At 39.9% G+C, this 18465-nt stretch overlaps 1 protein-coding gene across 1 annotated transcript; it reads left to right on the forward strand.

The window, feature by feature from the left end:
* The first annotated feature begins 4800 nt into the window (after positions 1 to 4800).
* LOC120627041 lies at positions 4801 to 6705 on the forward strand. Its single transcript, XM_039894879.1, has one exon. The coding sequence runs from the start codon at positions 4801 to 4803 to the stop codon at positions 6703 to 6705; it is 1905 nt and encodes a 634-aa protein (XP_039750813.1).
* Positions 6706 to 18465: the final 11760 nt, after the last annotated feature.

Genomic DNA, 18465 nt, shown 5'->3' on the forward strand with positions numbered 1-18465 from the left:
CACAAAATTTCATCAAAATCGGTCCAGCTTTTTAGGCGGTGCTAGGTAATAAACACACGTATAGGAGAGTTATATAAATTGGTATTGTTATCACCGTTTAAACCTTCTCTAGACTTCCACGAATATTGCAAGACCAAAATTAGACAAATCGGTACGGCTTTTTTTGAGTTTTAGTGAGACTAACGAGCAGCAATTATTTTTTATATATATAAAAGATATTTTAAAATAGACAAACGGTTCCCTGCAAATTCATCGGCGGTCAATTTATGATAAGCTTACCGTCAGAACTATCTTAAAAAATTAAAATATATTTTTAAAAACTGACTGGTATTTGCTGAATCTTATAACAATGATTTTATTTGAATTTTGTAAACTAAATACAAATTTTCGTTGATATCGGTTCAAAATTAAGGTAAAAAATAAAGGTCTTGTTTACAAAGTTTAATCGTTTACATCACCGACTTTGGGGTAACACTTTTAAAGTTATCCAGCTTATAGCCATCTCCAAACGTTGGGCTATTAATTGGTAAATATAGAATTTTCCTGGTTTTTTTTTTTTGGATAAAACGTATGAATCCTTTTTTAAGCCCTGGCATATATGTAAACTTTAATGATGATCGATTAAGTAGTTTTGACGTGAGATTCTTTAATCCCGACAAACAATCTCACATTCGCATTTATAATATTAAGTAAGGAATTTCGAAATTCAAACTTACTGCTTACTAAAAAAAATAGAATCATGCACATCATGCCATCCATAGTATCAAGAATTCTAGTTGCATTTCTGCGCTGAGCAGCCGGGTTGATTCGTCACGCAATATATTAACCAGCCACACTAAATTAAGTATTGAGCTTTTGTATATTTGTATGCCAATTTATATTTTAATTAAATGTTTCTTAAAACTTTGTAAGAGTACAAAATAATGGGTTTTCAGAAAGTTAATATAACCTGAAGGTTGCCGCAAATATTTATTTACTAGTTTTCACTATAGAGTACGTATATAAAGCAAAGTCGTATAAAGCGCACACGGATGACAAAAAGTCAAATAATAAAACCGGACGATTCGACATCAGTTTATATTACTTTTCGGTCAGTAACTTTGGTGGGCAACGCTAAAAATTCCAAATTTATTGCTTTCAACTCTTGTTTTTCAAGTTGGTCAAAGCTTTGTAGTTGATACGTGGCAAGGTATCCCGGATATTAATTTTTTTTTGCAATAATATTGACGATTGCTATTGTTGCAGAGACCTTTCCTAGTCACTCAAAATATTATTTATCAGTCAAAATCAAGAGCGACAAAAACCCAGAGATTTAAAGAGAAATCATTACAGGGAGGGACATTTCGATGCAAGTGCGAAAAATAGGTATGTCACTTCGCAAATGACGTTATTTACTTTATTTGTGAAAATATCCACACGATTAAAAGCTGCATTATATTTTTTTTGCATTCTATTATTAGTCATTAATGGAGAAGTCACCCAGCGGGCGATGGAGAAAGAGAAGCAGATGCAGAAATGAGAAGATCTGTAGAAGAACTAGAGTTCCCGACATCACAGCAGAAATGTGGTTAAATCATTACAATCTAAAAAAAGAATAAAAAATAGAAAAGAAATAAACTTATCACAGGCAGTAAAGAAACAAAAATTTTTTGCGAAATTAGATCTCCAGCTTTCATTTCTTATGCTATTATTAAAGGTCGCCGGGGCCTATATATCGTACAGGGAAACCTAGCAAAGACCAGAAGCTAACTGAACTATTACTGTTTCTTTGTTCTTGAATGATGTTCTTTTTCATAATAACTACTACGATACATGCGTAAATTATTTTTGGCCAGTAAAGTTTTTATTGCCATTATATTTTATATTGAAGACAGCCGACTTCTTCACATGCGTAGTTGATAAGTTTAAGTCGATTTAATCTCTAAGCCGCAGATTCCAACGATACAGATCTGAGGCTGATGTTGTCTGTCTTGCTTAGGACGGAGAGGCGGTTAATGATTCGGAAATCATTCGGGTTAAATTCCATTGGGATCGGATTGAAGGATAAGAGCCAACAGATTTGTAAGCCTTAGTTTTAGTTGAATTTTGAATCGCGTTACTTAACGCTGTCTATTGTGTTTTAGTTAAATCAGTCTCATGTTGTTATAATGCAGCCGGGATTCTAACCCGGGACCCCCGCTTATAAAATCAAGGCGCTTATCGCTGCGCCGAGGCGACAGGTGGTGACGATGATGTAACGAATGAATAACAAACTAGTGCAACCACTGTAGGTCTATAAATATGATTAGCCATTATTGTTAGCTAAAACTATTTATCTTATGAACCACGTTATCAGTGCAGCGGTGCAGCTGTTCTTTAGAAACTAATTAGATGTGCCAGTCATTCGTTACACCGCCTAGATAAGTTATGGACCAGGTTATATTAGTCAGGAACCGTTTTATATTACAAAAGCTGTTGCCTACAACTTCGCAATGGTTGTGATTTTTTTAATCGAAACTAATAGATTTCATCCGACTTAAAGAAAGGTTGAGGTTCTCAATTCAACCGAATGTTTTATTTCTTTGTATATTTGTTACGTGATTACTCCGCAAATTATACTGATTCTTGTATTTCATTTATTGTTTGGTATGTCATACAATTTGAGTATTTTTAATGTAACATGAGCATTTTTGAAAGTACCCGAAAAGTTAGTGCCGTCAAACTGATAGTGAAGGCCGACTGCCGTGGGTGGCCACCGAAACTTTTTCCAATTTAAAAAGTATTTTAATGTCAGTCTAGTGACTTTCTTTAGATTTTGCAGATTCGCTTATTTACCCACCAACAATAAACGTTTCAGAAATAGCATCTGAAATACAATAAAAGTATCACGTTCTAACTAAAAATATATGAAAGGTTTTCGTTTTTATATTTAGCCATACACACGTACATTAATAACTTTCATATGCAGCATGCGTGCGGAAACACGGTACGGTAGAACGATGGGGGCGATCACCCATAAGCCCAGATTATCTGCGTTGCCTTTTATCCGTATTATTTGTCTACCTTTTTATAATATTGCTAGCATACCCTGCCACGCGTTGCTGTGATTTTCTTGTATTTCGTTCAATTATTAGGTATTAAAGTAATAATTCGCCATAAACAACTACTTTTATTTTTTACGTATGTATTGCAATTATAAAAAAATAAGTTAAAATCGATTCAGAACTTTCGGAGTTCATACCAGACAAACATCGTGACACTATACAATATAGAATTAAACATAATAGATGTAATCTTTAAATTGGATTGTTTGCAGATTTCAAAGGAAGATAATCATAAAATATAGATTTTTCGTGTTAACCACTTATTTCTACAAAAACTCTATTAAATATTTTAACTCTAAAGGTACAAGTTATGTGCATTTTGAAGGAGCAGAGTACGAAGCAGTTAAACGTCAGAGACAATTTGGAAATTTATTATAACTAAATTTTCCCTGTGCCGCGTAGACACTGGTTACGCGCATGGGCTTAATATAATTTTGACGACCTCTTTGGCGCAGTGCTCTTTGGGTCGATCCCCGATCGATGGGCAATTTGGGATTTTTTTCTGAATTTACATTGGTCTGATCCTCAGCCATGACTAGTTGCCACCATTATTTTTTTTGGCGTGGTGAAAAAGCTTTATTGCTTCCTCCGACCCTTGGGCAGGACGGAGGTTATGTGGTACTCCCCCCTCTAAAGGGGATACACCCAAACTAAAAACCACCACGGCATGTCCCGCTTGTCGGCTTTGTTAGACGCCCGCGTAATAACTACTAGTTACTACCCTACCCAAGTGCCGCCAAGCGATTTAGCTTTCCAACACTATGCCACGTAGAAACCGATTAGGCGTATAGGTTTAATATAAGTACTAAACCTAGTATACCCCTAATAGATTAGCCTGCTACCGTCTAAGTCTGAATAATCACGTAAGATAAAGTCGTAGTTGTTTATTACCTAATAATTGAATCACAGCAACGCGAGGCCGGGTATGGTAGTAATATTATAAAAAGTTAGACAAATAATAAGGATAAAAGGCAACGCAGATAATCTGGGCTTATGGGTGATCGCCCCCATCGTTCCACCGTGCCGTGTTTCGTGTACGTGTGTATGGCTAAATATAAAAACGAAAACCTTTCATATATTTTTAGTTAGAACGTGATACTTTTATAAAAGGAGTTAACTTGATTAATTTAAACTACGTATAGTACAATAGTAGGTTTACTAAGCTCTCGGTGTAATGAAACTTTAGAAAACAGACTTTGGTAAAACAGTTTCTAAGTCAGCTCTCAACAGGATATCCCATTGAGTTTCTGTAGCCAATGTAATATTTTAATCTTATCATTCCAGGCAAGTTCCACGTCTCACGAGGAAACTTTGATCTGCGGTACAACGCGATGTTCGAGAGGAACTCTCAACTTTCACCGTAGTCCGCCGATCGTCTTAATGGTGCATGAGACTCATATTACTAAATGCTCCAAAGAACTTTACGCATCACGTAAGCCAATCCATCCATGTTACCTTTAGATTGTTTAATTTCTTAAAGACAAGGCAGCTTCCAAGCAGAATCAAATGAGAATTACAATCATCCTTCAAATCATCCTCAAAGGAGGGGCGAATATTAATAAGGTTGAATTTTTGAATTTCATGTTTCTTTTGCTTGGTTTTGGTTCGTTTGTTGGTTCTTTGTTGTTTTCTATATATAGTTTGGTTGTTTTGTTTGTTTGTTGTTGTCCTCTGAGAGTTGACCTGCCAGGTTTCCCCGGCAGGTCAGCTCTTAGAGATGAGTGACGAGTTATCGTCCGAAAAAGGAGCTTCGTCTGTACGCAAAATGGTTCGCCAAACTGCTTCGAGGGTGAGCTTAAGGAATAGAAGCCCAATCCGACGGACCGCCCGCAGGGACGGGTTGGATTCGTCCGCCTTGAGTTCTAGGGAGGTTTCAACTTCAAGAGCGTCGTCAGTTTCGAGAGACCCTACCCCTGTTAGGCGTGGCACAGGGATAGCTCAGGCCAGAGCTGACCTCAGAAATGCTAAGGAAGAGGCCATTGAGCAGGCGTTTGATCAACGACTTAGGGATAGAGTCTATAGAAAAGAGGCAGTTGTAACCGTGCTGGACCCTGAGGAATGGTTCGAGACTGAAACTTCCAATAATGAGGATCCAGGCAATCTTAATTCAGAGGAGTTGAGAGCTGCTGCGGGACGCAGAGCGGCGGCGATTATTCATGTTGCTACTAAATCTGGTCATTTGAAAGGCACCTTCGTTAAATGCCTCAAAGAGTCGGCTTCGGCGCTGCAAAATTTTGTCGATACGCTTGTTAACAGAACAGAGTCAGAGGAATCCCGTCGGTTGAGGCTTGACAATACTCGCCTCCGCAATGAAGTGGATAGTCTTAAAGCGGAGCTGAAAGCCCATCGGCGGGAATTTGTAGAAATGAAAACTAGCATGGCGGCGGCTAATCGTACAACGACACCAACTTTAAATGTAGACATAATTGAGGAGATGAAGGCCTCAATTGTTGCATCGGTGGGTGTCATGCTTGACGCTAGATTCGCTGGTATTGAAGAGAGACTGCTGCCCGAAAGAGTGATTCGCCCGCCGTTAGCATCGGATAATAGAAGGCCGGAAGCCCCGCCGCCACGATCGGCAGCAGCTCCTCCGAAGTCTAAAAAGGTGCCAGAAAACCGAAATGGCGATGCACGATCGGCTTCTCCCGAGAACTCCGAGGCAGCCACGGGTTCAAGTCGCCCTGCTGTGAACGAGGTAGCGGGTTGGTCTACAGTTGTTAGAAGAGGAAAGAAGGGAAAGAAGGCCTCCTCTTCCTCAAATAATGCTTCCCCTGAGGCTACTTCTGCCCACACTAACAGACCTACGGGCCCTCCGACGTTTACCCTTCCCAAGACTGCCGCGATTATTATTAATCTCGAGCCGGATGCCGTAAAAAAGGGAATCTCATACGCTGAGGTGCTAGAGCGGGCCGAACAAAGTATAAACCTACAGGAGCTTGGTATTGGGGAAGGCATAAAAATTCGTAGGGCGGCCACTGGAGCAAGGCTTCTTGAGCTTCCTAAGGAACAGACTCCGGAGCAGGTGGAGCTGCTAGTGAATAGACTGCGGGCGGCCCTAACTGGCATGGCCACTGTCGTTCGACCCACCAAGACTGCATCCGTCAGGCTTATGGACCTTGATGATACTGTGACAGGGGAAAAAGTCATTGCCGCTATCGCCAGAGTTGGAAATTGCCCTGTTAGCTGCATTAAGGTAGGAGAAATACAGTCTGGCCCCAGAGGAATGGGCGCGACTACAGTGCACTGTCCTGTCGAGGTTGTAAAAGTGATGTCCGATGCGGGGAAGCTTTTGGTAGGTTGGAGTTCCGCTAGAGTCCAGGTTCTCGATCAGCGCCCATTACGCTGTTATAAGTGTCTCTGTATCGGGCACACAAGGCCGCTGTGTCCTTCACTAGTCGACCGTAGCAACTTGTGCTTTCAATGTGGCGGCATCGGGCACAAGTCCTCAAAGTGCTCGAGCCCTATGCGCTGTGCGGTGTGTGTGGACGCAGGCCTTCCGTCGGGGCACATAATGGGGGGAAGGGACTGCAATCCCCCCCCAACGAGGGGTACATTGGACACATCGGCTCGGTCCAGCGAAGGGCTACATCAGGATGAAGGGGAAGCTAACATGTCGTCATGAACCAGGGACGGCATTTTAACTTCCTCCAGACGAATATTAACCACTCCGCGGGTGCTCAAGATCTTCTTATGCAGTCCATAGCGGAGTGGGAGATAGATATAGCGGTAGTGTGTGAACCGTATTTCGTCCCCTCACGGCCTCATTGGGTTGGGGACACGGAAGGTCTGGTGGCGATTGTATTGGGGGATAGCGCTGGTCCTCCTCTCGAGTCTATAGAGAGAGGGCCTGGATACGCGGTAGCAAAATGGCGGGATTATGTTGTCGTCGGAATATATTTTTCGCCCAACCGCAGTTTGGCAGAGTTCGAGATTTACCTGGACTCTGTCAGAGCGGCTATTTTCCGACGGGCAGGAAATATAGTCGTACTTGGCGATTTTAACGCGAAGTCCCAAGCATGGGGGAGTCCTAGAACAGACGAACGGGGCAGAGCTGTGCAGGAGTGGGCTCTTACTCAAGACTTATCTCTCCTGAATCGAGGGACTGCCAGCACCTGCGTGCGGCAACAAGGGGGGTCGATTGTAGACTTATCGTTTGCCACTGCCTCGGTCGCTGACAGGGTAGTTAATTGGAGAGTGGAGCAAGTGGAGACTCTCGCCGATCATAATTATATCCGTTTTGAGGTCTCCACTTCTTCAGCTATGGCAATGGCCCCCCGGATCGCTAGTCGATTCCCTCGCTGGTGCATAACCCGCCTTGATCGCGATCTGGCTAAAGAAGCTGCCATTCTGCGTCGGTGGACAACGGCTGGGTTTGCCGGCGATACAAGTGTGGACGAGCTTGCAGACTCCATGCATAATGCCCTAACTGTGGTTTGTGAAGCATCTATGCCAAGAGCCCGCGGACGGTGGCGGCGGCGTCACGTTTACTGGTGGACTACCGAAATCGCTGACCTTCGCATTGCATGCAATCGGGCCCGGAGAGCCTTTGTCCGCAGTCGCAGAAGAAATGGCTTGAACCCGGCACTGGAAGCCATGCTGCATGAGGGGTACCGCGTTGCTAAAAATAATCTGCGGGTCGCTATTAGCCAGGCGAAAGAGCTTGCACACAAAGAGATGTTAGAGAGACTAAACAAGGACCCCTGGGGACGCCCTTATCGAGTTGCGCGGAATAAGCTGCGAACCCAAGGGGCGGCTGTCACAGAAACCCTGCAGCCAAACTTGTTAATACGGCTAGTGGGAGAGCTGTTCCCTGATACGCGGGGCTTTGCACCACCAATAATGTCCGCACACCGGGATGATGTGGTCGAAGAGGGCGTCCCTCCAATCACAGAGGAGGAATGGGACATAGCCCTTAACCGCCTTCGAAGGAGAAAGACGGCGCCAGGCCCAGATGGCGTTCCGGGAAGGGTGGTTTTTATAGCTCTCGAAAGTCTAGGTGAGCGAATGCGGAAATTGTTCGACAAATGCTTACACACCGGAAGGTTCCCAAAGCTGTGGAAGGAAGGGAAATTGTGCCTTATTAGAAAGGAGGGACGACCGTTGGACTCTGCTCCGGCGTATAGGCCAATAGTCTTACTCAGCGAGACGGGGAAACTCCTGGAAAAGATTATTGTCAACCGTCTCAATGAGCATATCGACTCAGTGGGTCCCGGGCTCTCAGACGCACAGTTTGGGTTTAGGGAAGGTCGATCGACACTGGATGCCTTAGAGGCTCTAAAACATCTGTCCACGGAGGAAATAGAGAGAGGAAGGGTAGTTCTTGCCGTTTCGCTCGACGTGCGCAACGCTTTTAACAGTCTTCCCTTCGAGACTTTGTTGGAAGCTCTTAAATACCATCGGGTGCCCCTCTATCTCAGAAGGCTGTTAGAGGCATACCTCCAGGACAGAGTAGTTGCGTGGGAGGGAAACAATGGTCGAATAACCCGGCATGGTGTTCATAGTGGTGTTCCACAGGGCTCAGTGCTGGGCCCAGTCTTGTGGAACATTGGGTTTGACTGGCTTCTGCGTGGCCCGCTGCTTCCAGGGATGAGGGTCATTTGCTATGCGGATGACACCCTCATCACAGCCAGTGGGGATACTTATGAGGACGCAGCGCGTTTGGCGAGTGTTGGTTCTGAGTTGGTAGCCAACCGAATACGGGCATTGGGCCTACAAATATCAGCGTCGAAGACTGAGGCTATCCTCTTTCACGGTCCACGAAAAGGTCCACCTCGAGGTGCTCATATCTCCATCCATGGCGTAGCGGTTGAGGTCAGACGGCACATGAAGTACCTAGGTCTTGTGCTGGATGGACGTTGGAACTTCAATGAGCATTTCGAGCAGTTTGGCGGCAGACTGATCAAGGCTGCTTCTGCTCTTGGTAGATTATTACCCAATATCAGGGGGCCGGCCTCGGCTTGTAGACGCCTCTATGCGGGTATTGTACGGAGTATGGCACTGTACGGAGCTCCTATCTGGATTCACGCACTTTCGCCGCAAAACAAAAGACTGCTGAGGAGGCCGCAAAGAGTTATAGCGGTGCGTGTTATCCGTGGATACCGTACAGTGTCATGGACTGCAGCGACTTTATTGGCTAGTGATCCACCATGGGAGCTACAAGCTGAAGTGCTGGCCGAGGTTTACCAGCATAAGCTGGACATAAGGTCAAGAGGCGAGCAGATAACGTCGGAGGGAATCAGTAGAGCGAGATCCATCGCTCATTTGAGCCTGATTCAGAGATGGCATGAAGACCTTGAGTCCTCTAATGTGGGAAGCTGGACGGTACAAGGGATTCGCCCACATCTGGAGCGATGGCTTAGGAGACGACATGGTCCACTGACATTCCACCTTGTACAGGTACTTACAGATCATGGTTGCTTTGGCAAGTACCTGAACAAGATAGCGAGACGGGAGCCCACTCCGGGGTGTTGGGAGTGCGATGCACCAGAAGATTCGGCATATCACACATTAACAGAGTGCGTGGCGTGGGCGCCGCAACGACACTCTCTGCTGGCGGCTTTCGACGGCGACATTTCGCTAGTAAATATAATAGACTCGATGATAGGTACTGAGTCCAAATGGCAGGCAATGACGTCATACTGTGAAACAGTAATGAGGCTGAAGGAAGCGGCGGAGCGGGAACGGGAGTTGGCAGCGGACGCCCTGCCACTCCGCAGGAGAAGAACGGGTTGTAGAAGGCGGAGATTTGCTCGCCTTATACCTCCTAATTAATATATTGCCTATATAATATATATTATAGCCGTACAATTGTCGAATGAGACGTTGAAGCGCAAATGTTGAGTGCAATTTGTGATCCGTTAGCGCTTCACATACAACGTAGAGGGTACGCTGGGTTTTAGTGGGTATTCTGGTCATCTGGCCAGTGAGTCCCACATACCCTCTCGTAAATGAGGCTAGGGGATAACATCTCCTGCATCATTTGCGAGAGGGATGCGTAAAAGCATTTCCCAGCGAGAAAAAAAAAAAAAAAAAAAAAAAGCTTCCAAGCAGACCGCTAGGCTTCATCTCTCACAAGATAGAATAGTGATTGTGAAACTGTAAAATATTCTCGGTAGATTCTGCCTTTCGAACCGGTATTAGAATCACAACAAGCAGATAGACTTGACGTTTCGAAAGTGCTTATATTAGGCCTATTTGAAACAAATTAATTTATATATTTTTTTTTATTGTTGCCCTGCGCTAGTCTCCCGAAAAGTAGCTGATAATATACAATGGCTTGACTTTGACAAAAGATTTTTTGTCTTGTTTGCCTCAGCAATGCTATGGGTGGGATGGGTAGGAGACATTTTTCCCACATGGAAAGGAAAAATTTTATGTTCTTCCTTGGCAGCTTTATCATGCCGAGCATGATTGGTGCCCAAGAAAAATTATATTTAAGTAATATACGTTTATAAACGGCGGTAACCTTCCCTTAATCTGCCGTGCATTGGTAGGTGGACATGTTTTTTTACCCCTTGTCAGAGGATATAATAGAGGGATATATTTTGTCCCTCTTGCCTATGGTAGCCTTGCTGGGATGTATTAGTAAAAAAATTGAGTTACAATAAAATATTTTTTTTATTATTTGAATTTCATGGACTTAATCTAGTTTTTAATAATTTTCTATATTTTTAAAATATTGTGGACACGTGAATACAATCATCATCGTCATCATCATATCAAACCCTTATTGACTAAGGGGTTACGGCCGTAGTCCACTACGCTGGCCCAGTGCGGAGTGGTGGACTCCACACACCTTTTAGAACATTATGTATAACTCTCAGGCATGGAGGTTTCCTCACGATGTTTTCCTTCGCCGTTGAAGCCAGTGATATTTGAGTTGCTTAAAACGCAAATAACTTAGAAAGGTTAGAGGAGCGCGCTGGGATTCAAACTCACCGCCCCGAAAGTAAAGTCCATAAGTAAAATGTAGTAAACTATAGTGTATAACCATATTAGATTAGTGAGTTGGTAACAATTTTCTTGTGACAACCCCCTAATTGCACAATTTCTATCGTAGTAAAACTTATCTTTTGTCCTGCAGCTGACTAAGCAGATTCGAAGCTTCAGTGGCTTGTTTAGTCGACCGATATTTGTTAAGCCCGTGACCGGATATTTACCGGATAATTAATGTATGGAGCCGTCCTTTGATAGGTAATTTAACAAAGTTGCGTTTGGATAAAATTGGTCCAAACTTCTTTACTGTCCTCTTGTCTGTACTTTGATAAAATAGTGATCCACGTTAAATACTATAATACATTGACTTACCCCTTACTTATAAACATTGTGACGGCCGATTGGCGCAGTGGGCAGCGACCCTGCTTTGAGTCCAAGGCCAGAGAGAGGTTCGATTCCCACAACTGGACAATGTTTGTGTGTTGAACAAGAATGTTTTTTAGTGTCTGGGTGTTAATATTTCTATTATATGTATTTATTTATGTATATTATTCATAAAAATATTTATCAGTCATCTTAGTACCCATAACACAAGCTACGCTTACTTTGAGGCTAATTGGCGATGTGTGTATTGACGTAGTATATCTATTTGTTAACTGTAAAGCGGTTATATAGTGACGCAAGTTTTTTCTTCTTTCGAATGTCTAATTATTTGAAACAGATAAAAATAAACCATTGTAAAACTATTTACAAGGTACACAATGTCTTAGTACGGCCCTTATCATATAAACTACTTGCTTTTTAAATAATACGATTTGATATAATTTTTAAATCAATTGTAATTTTGTACGTGTTCTGTTTGAAACTGCCTTATTGACCTAATACTTACAATTTTCTTCTAAGGATCACGAGGTCAAAGTTGTTAGCTATTGATTGCGCTTAGCTGTAAAAAAAATCTCCGCTGTAAAAAGAAATTACCACTTCGTAGCTGTCTATTTGCCTGGGAGAGCATAACTTGTTAAGCTCATAGAATGAAAAACATACAGAAACCGTGTACATGACTTATATTGCAGCATAACTCCACTTTAGTAGTGTGTCTCGGACAGGCGGTTAGTCACTTCATTACATTTAGCAGTTGTAAGAAATTATTTTACCCCTAATGTTCTAAAAGTTTACCTTAAAATAAGCAAAATGGGAAAGTTTGTGAGCTAGCAACATTCCGCGGGTGTGAAGTGAGACGTGCGCAAGGCGTTTTCACTTTTTTTGGACACAATTCACTGCATACAATAATGGCTGAATGAGGATTCTGTATGTTCTTAATTCTGTAGTTAAACAGTCAGTTTCGATTATTATCACCTGACATGTCATATTAACCGTTAAAGCCTACCGACCCGCAGTGTTACTGTGTAAAGAAGTTCCAATTAAAAGTAAGTTTTCTTTCTTTTCACTATTTACCTTATTCATATTAAGAAGAAGAAGAAGAAAAAACACTTTATTGCACGTATTACATACAGAAAAAGAAACATTAAGGAGTATACAGTAAAAAGGCGTAAGCGTAGGTGTAGACATGGAAAGGCGGCCTTATTGCTGCAAGCAATCTCTTACAGGCAACCTTCGTAGAAAGAACTTACAGCAAGACACCGGGATAGTGCCAAGAGTGTATTATTTTCCAATGAACTTAATAAGTATTTCTGTAAATAAGACTATCTCTACATTTGTGAGAAATAAATTGTAAACAAGGTATTAGAGCAAACGGAATACAAATCCTGGACCAAAACACCGTTGTGTTTTTATCTACAACCTAGATTGAGGATTAAGCCCCACCTCCAACAACTTTTAATATTTTATTTTTGTAAGAAAAGCACGAGCTAATTTCAACAACACTGATGAGCACTGCAACAAAATTTAATAAACGAAATTTATTTTCACAAAAGATCTATTTTATCTTTTTTAAAACGGTTATTAGGTATTAAATATTTAAGTTATTCTAAGGATCATAACAACAAAGCTGTCTTAACTTGTAGTCATCTTAAAATTACAGTCAATTTAATAAAGGAAATTTATTTTCACAAAAGTTCTATTTTATCATTTTTAAAACGGTTATTACGAATTAAATATTTAAGTTATTCTAAGGATCATAACATCAAAGCTGTCTTAACTTTTAGTCATCAAAAATTACAGTCAAGGATAGTAACAAATTTTTTAAAGCCGAAACATGTAAAGTCTTTTGGCCTTAACTTTAAAAATATATTCTGTTATTTACTGAATGGAACCTGGCATTTAACCTCATTTAGATTAAGTTGGACGATAGTTTTGAAAATTTTTCAACGGTACATACAGATCTTTCATTTTCTTCATTTTTCTTTTTCTTTCATTTTTTTTTTTACTTATCAAATAAAACAATTACATTAAAATGGTTAGTATAAAAGTCATAAAATACTAAGTACGGAACCATTTCTGAATTAATCCGCTCAGGAGAGGCATTGTGGGTGCTCGACGTCTATGCTTTGTTACTATTATGCTCTGGTTTTAGCCCTTAACACCCCAATGAATTTCTTTAAAGCATATAAAAAAACTTTACACTATATTCCTTCTTCTTGAAATCCCGTCTCCTATTGGAGGTTAGCAACCATTAACGCTATCTGGACTTTAGACGCCGCTGCATGGAACAACGAACGGGTACTTTTCCCGAACCATTGGCGTACATTTTTTAGCCAGAATGTTCTTCTTTGGCATGGTGGTCTTTGGCCGGCAATTTTCCTCTGAGTCTAGCTTAAGGAGGTCATATTTATTGTTTCTGATAACATGACCAAAATACTCTAACTTTCTTTGTTTAATAGTTTTAAGTATTTCCTGATCCTTGCCTAGCCTCTATAAACTGTATTTATATTACATAAATCTAGGTAAACATAAAGGTCCTGTAGCGTAAGACCTCTGACTCTGATGAATAGACTTGGAGGACAATGCAATAATATTATAACATGGAGCTGATCCCATGGACCCAATAGGAACTCAATTAAATATTACAAAACCTTAAGTTTGAGTTTTTTTAATTCGTCTTGACAACGAAGTCTGGTTTTTGATTATGGCGGTTAAGTTGATCTACTTTAACGAAAAATAAATACACATCCATAACAGTTATTTGGGCGGTGGAATTATAAATAACTTTAAAACACGTTACTTAATTTTAATATATATTATTTTATCCTTTCGGGGACGAATTCCACTTAAAAAAGGGTTTTAAATTAATGAATTAACATTTACTTAATAATTTTGATTCGTAAGAAAAGTATTTTCCTTCCACTATTTAAACCCTCTTAGGGATTGATTTTTGTGAAATTATGTCGTAGTACACATACATCTACAGCGCTCATAATATATTAAAATAGCGTTCATAAGATTTTAATAAATTACAGGTTAAGCTTAAGTTATCTGAAGGGACTAAATAAATATATTTTGTTTGATTTTATGTAGTCCCGAACAATAGTTTATGTAATATAAACTGGTAAGGAACATATTATATTTGAATAATACTGCAAAGACCAGAACATTTTAAAATCACCACTTCCGAGGCTCACGCTAAAAATAACGAATTTTTTTGTAATAATCCTTTTTCTAACCATTTGCACGTAAAGTGGCTCTTTAGTCACCGCTGTCAAAAGTTAAAAGCAGTGTCTTCACAACGAATTTTCAGTTCGTTGTCTCTTACTTACCAGCCAAGTTTCAGCTTTTATCAATTTACAATCTATGGATCATTTACAATCTATGCATCATTAACAATCTATGGATCATTAACAATCTATGCAAATATTACCGTGATCTGGTAATCAACTTTAGCATTAGGGCAGCTTAAAAGCATGGGCACATGGGAAAAAGCACCAATTTACATTAGAGGTACAGTTAAATTTAATGGTATGTAGGTCCAGTATTTATTATAAATCAATTTCTCCATCAGCTGTCTTAAAATATATAATAACAGAAGTAGTACCTGAAAAATATGCCTTTATCCGGTGTTTCCGTACTTACAGATTTAAATCAATGTGCTGACATTATCACTTAGATGTCTAGTTATTTATACCTGTGGTATTTAACAGAGGTCAAAATTCATTAGTTAGGTTATCTAACCCTTAAAAAACCCGACATTAACTGCGATAAAAATTTCGGAGCACTTATCCGAGAAAATCTTAAATTTAAAATTTAAATAGTCAACTTGTTCGAAAACGCTGAACGGATTTTAATATACTTCTAAAAGATAAAATAAGTCTGCAAGTTTAACTTGGTTGTCATCAAATCCCTTAGGTAAACTAAATTTGCTGATCTAAAAATAGCGTTAATAAATCCTTCTAACAATATTCCCTGTAGTAAAGAGCATTTATTTCAGAACTGTTCATTCTGTTTAGTTTAGAGCAAAGATTCCCAACGGGGCGATACCGCCCGCTATTAAGCCGGCGCTCACTAGGGGGCAGTATCGACCGTCGATCCCGCTTATTATCACTAATCTATACTTCCATACTAATATTATAAAGAGGTAAAGTTTATGATTTTGTGAATTTGTGAGATTTTGGGGATAACCTCTGGATCTACTGAACCGTTTTTGAAAATTCTTTCACTAATATAAAGCCAACATAATTTGTGAGTGCTATAACATTATTTGTGAGGTCTATCTATTAACCTGAAAACTAAAAATAAATTTTCGTAGTAGTTAGATTTGCAAAGTCGGAGAAAGGACAACGTTTCTCACGAACGCTGCCTTAACGATGAGAATCTCTCATGTTCTAGAAAAAGTTGTAGAGCTTAATAATGCTTGCATAAAAGTCCGCGACAGCATATGTATAACTTGTTTATTGGAATAACAAAATAAGTTTTTATATATTAAAAAAGATATTAAATCCAATCAATAAAGCTTTTGAGTTTGTTTCGCTGATCTAAAAAACTGCTGTTTTGACTTTTTTTCTTGTGTTGATAGTATCTTGGCTTAGGGCTATAGAATACCATGTTTCTACGAATAGCTACCACGACCACGCCACAATCATAAGTGAGAAATGTTGCTAAAAAACTGCAAGAAATATCTAATTTGTGAGATTCCGATACGTGCGATGCGTAAACGGTAAACTTTACGCCAAAACGACACAATGGTGCTTCCATTGTTTCGTTTTGGCGTAGTAAGGATGACGGAATTGTTCCCCATTAAAAGTTATAAAAAGCAGTCCGCGACAACATTATACCTACGCGGACGAAGTCGCGAGGAACCACTAGTACGTGATAATAACGTCCATCAAATCTCCTAAACCCACATTAGCTCTGTGTTATCTCAACTAACCCTTTCTCCTATAAGGGAGAATACCGTTTTTTCTTCCACACCGTGCTTCACTTCACTGTGAAGCACAATCTCAACCTCAACGTTAGGTGATGATGCCGTATTCTAGTTATATTGAACCCATAATCCTAATCGGTTTCTATGCAGCATCACGAAGAAATACTAAATCGCACCCCTTTGTTGTTTTAACTAATCTTCTACGGATGTAGAATGCTCGCTTTAACGGATGCTTCTACGGATCTTTCTATATCTGATTTGACCACTTAATGAAACTTCAAACTTGGCCCTATCCATCGCCATATCGGTAACGAAGGAAGAATTTTCTTAATAAAACGGAGCAGTTCGGTTAGCATGTTGAAATAGACTATTGAGTGGATACAATAGAGTCAATCAAACAGCGCCTCACCAACTTTGAAGACCTTCCGAAGCACGTATTACTCTTCCGACTTGAAGAATTTGCGACTGAAAAATTCCGTAGATAATAATTATGAAAATGAAAATTTACGGCAAACGCAATTTATTTTATACCTAGGTATATTCTAAGTCCCTTAGTTTCGTTCCGTCTGCCGGTCTATAGGTTCATAAATCTGTATGTACCTACTAGTTTGTCGCACCTAATATTCGAAAACTAAAAAAAGACAAAACACTACTTGAAAGCAAAAATAGTAAATTGTTTCCACTGAATATCAATATAAAATCTCCAAATATGAAATTTAAAATCAAAGCATTTAAGAATTTTATCGTAAACTATGTGTAGTTTTAGAATTAGTTAAAATCAAATTTATTGACAGTAATAAATCTGTCGTCTTCCATCTGTATCGCAGACCCGTAGTCCAACTAGTTAGGATAAATACGACCTCTCAACGGCAAAAACAGTTTTATTTCATAAATAAAAATGTACGTTACGTAATACGATTTTCATATAATGACTAAACTGCGAGTTTTGACTGTCAATTGACCATTTGTCTATTAATTGATATGATCTTAACCGTGTGATGTTTTAGTTTTACACTAAACGAGGCAATGGTTCAAACCATTTCACGTACATATTATAATAATAACTGTATGGATGTGTGAATATTGTGGGTGCATACGTTCTGTTTGCAAATTATAATGTATATAAAAACGCATGCATATATCGGTAGAACATAATATTGAATGTGTTATATAGATGCATAGGTATGACTATTTAGCAGTGGATATCGATACGGTCTAGGCGGGTCTATCGCGGTCAAAGGGGGCTGCAAGTGACAGGTAATCGATGTGGTTTACTAGTTTATTCGGCTATCGATACAGTTTGGACAAGTGTATCTGCTCTATACACCAGTAGGCAGATACGAGTAATCCATAACGATATTGACGTAATTTCGAGTTCTAATAAAACTCATCAGACATCCTTTTTAAATAAAAACCACGTAGGTAGTAGGTGTTTTCAGTGGAGCTGCGTGGGCTTTTGCCGCCCGACAATCCACATGTTGTTACATGATTTGCGAAACGCGTAAAATACTTATCGACGTTTAATTGCATCATCCTTCAAAATATCAATGTATAATCAGAAACCAGCATGCAAGTACCTATTTAATACTTAAATATCACTACACAGGAGTTAAATTATAAATGAGTGTGAAATTACATAATAAAGCATACGTGTAGTATAACGTGCTTAAATTTCTTCTGTGCGTCTTTTATGTCTTAAGAATTATTGTAGAAATAGTTTTGCATGAGTGAGTTCAAAGGCGATTTGGATTTTTTGCCACCTGAAATCTGCCACCCGCAATGTTCCCTCCAGCCTACAAATGTTTTTTCACTGCAAATTTGGGAACCATAATGTTATTTGTGAATACTGAAAGAGCAATCGCTTAGCGATGACTTTATAGGTACAGCAGTTTCTGCCAGTGACCAAAGTCAAACATCAGGTACCATATATACTCACTATGATTTATTTAGCTCGAAGGCTAAGCCTTTTTTCTGGGAATGTTCACGATATTCCTTCCCGTTAATGTGTTTTTTTGTAATAGTTGACGGTCCAAGCACTAAGCAGATAGCGAACCCACAGTGGCGTGCACTTTTTTAAATAAATATACTACGACAATACAAACAGCGCCACCTAGCCCCAAAGTAAGCGTAGCT

This window comes from Pararge aegeria, chromosome 10 (assembly GCF_905163445.1).
Source record: "Pararge aegeria chromosome 10, ilParAegt1.1, whole genome shotgun sequence".
Classification (NCBI taxonomy): Eukaryota; Metazoa; Arthropoda; class Insecta; order Lepidoptera; family Nymphalidae; genus Pararge; species Pararge aegeria.

Bases quoted from the DNA above. Each gene is read 5' to 3' on its own strand.
- LOC120627041 (XM_039894879.1), top strand. From the start codon at position 4,801: ATGAGTGACGAGTTATCGTCCGAAAAAGGAGCTTCGTCTGTACGCAAA.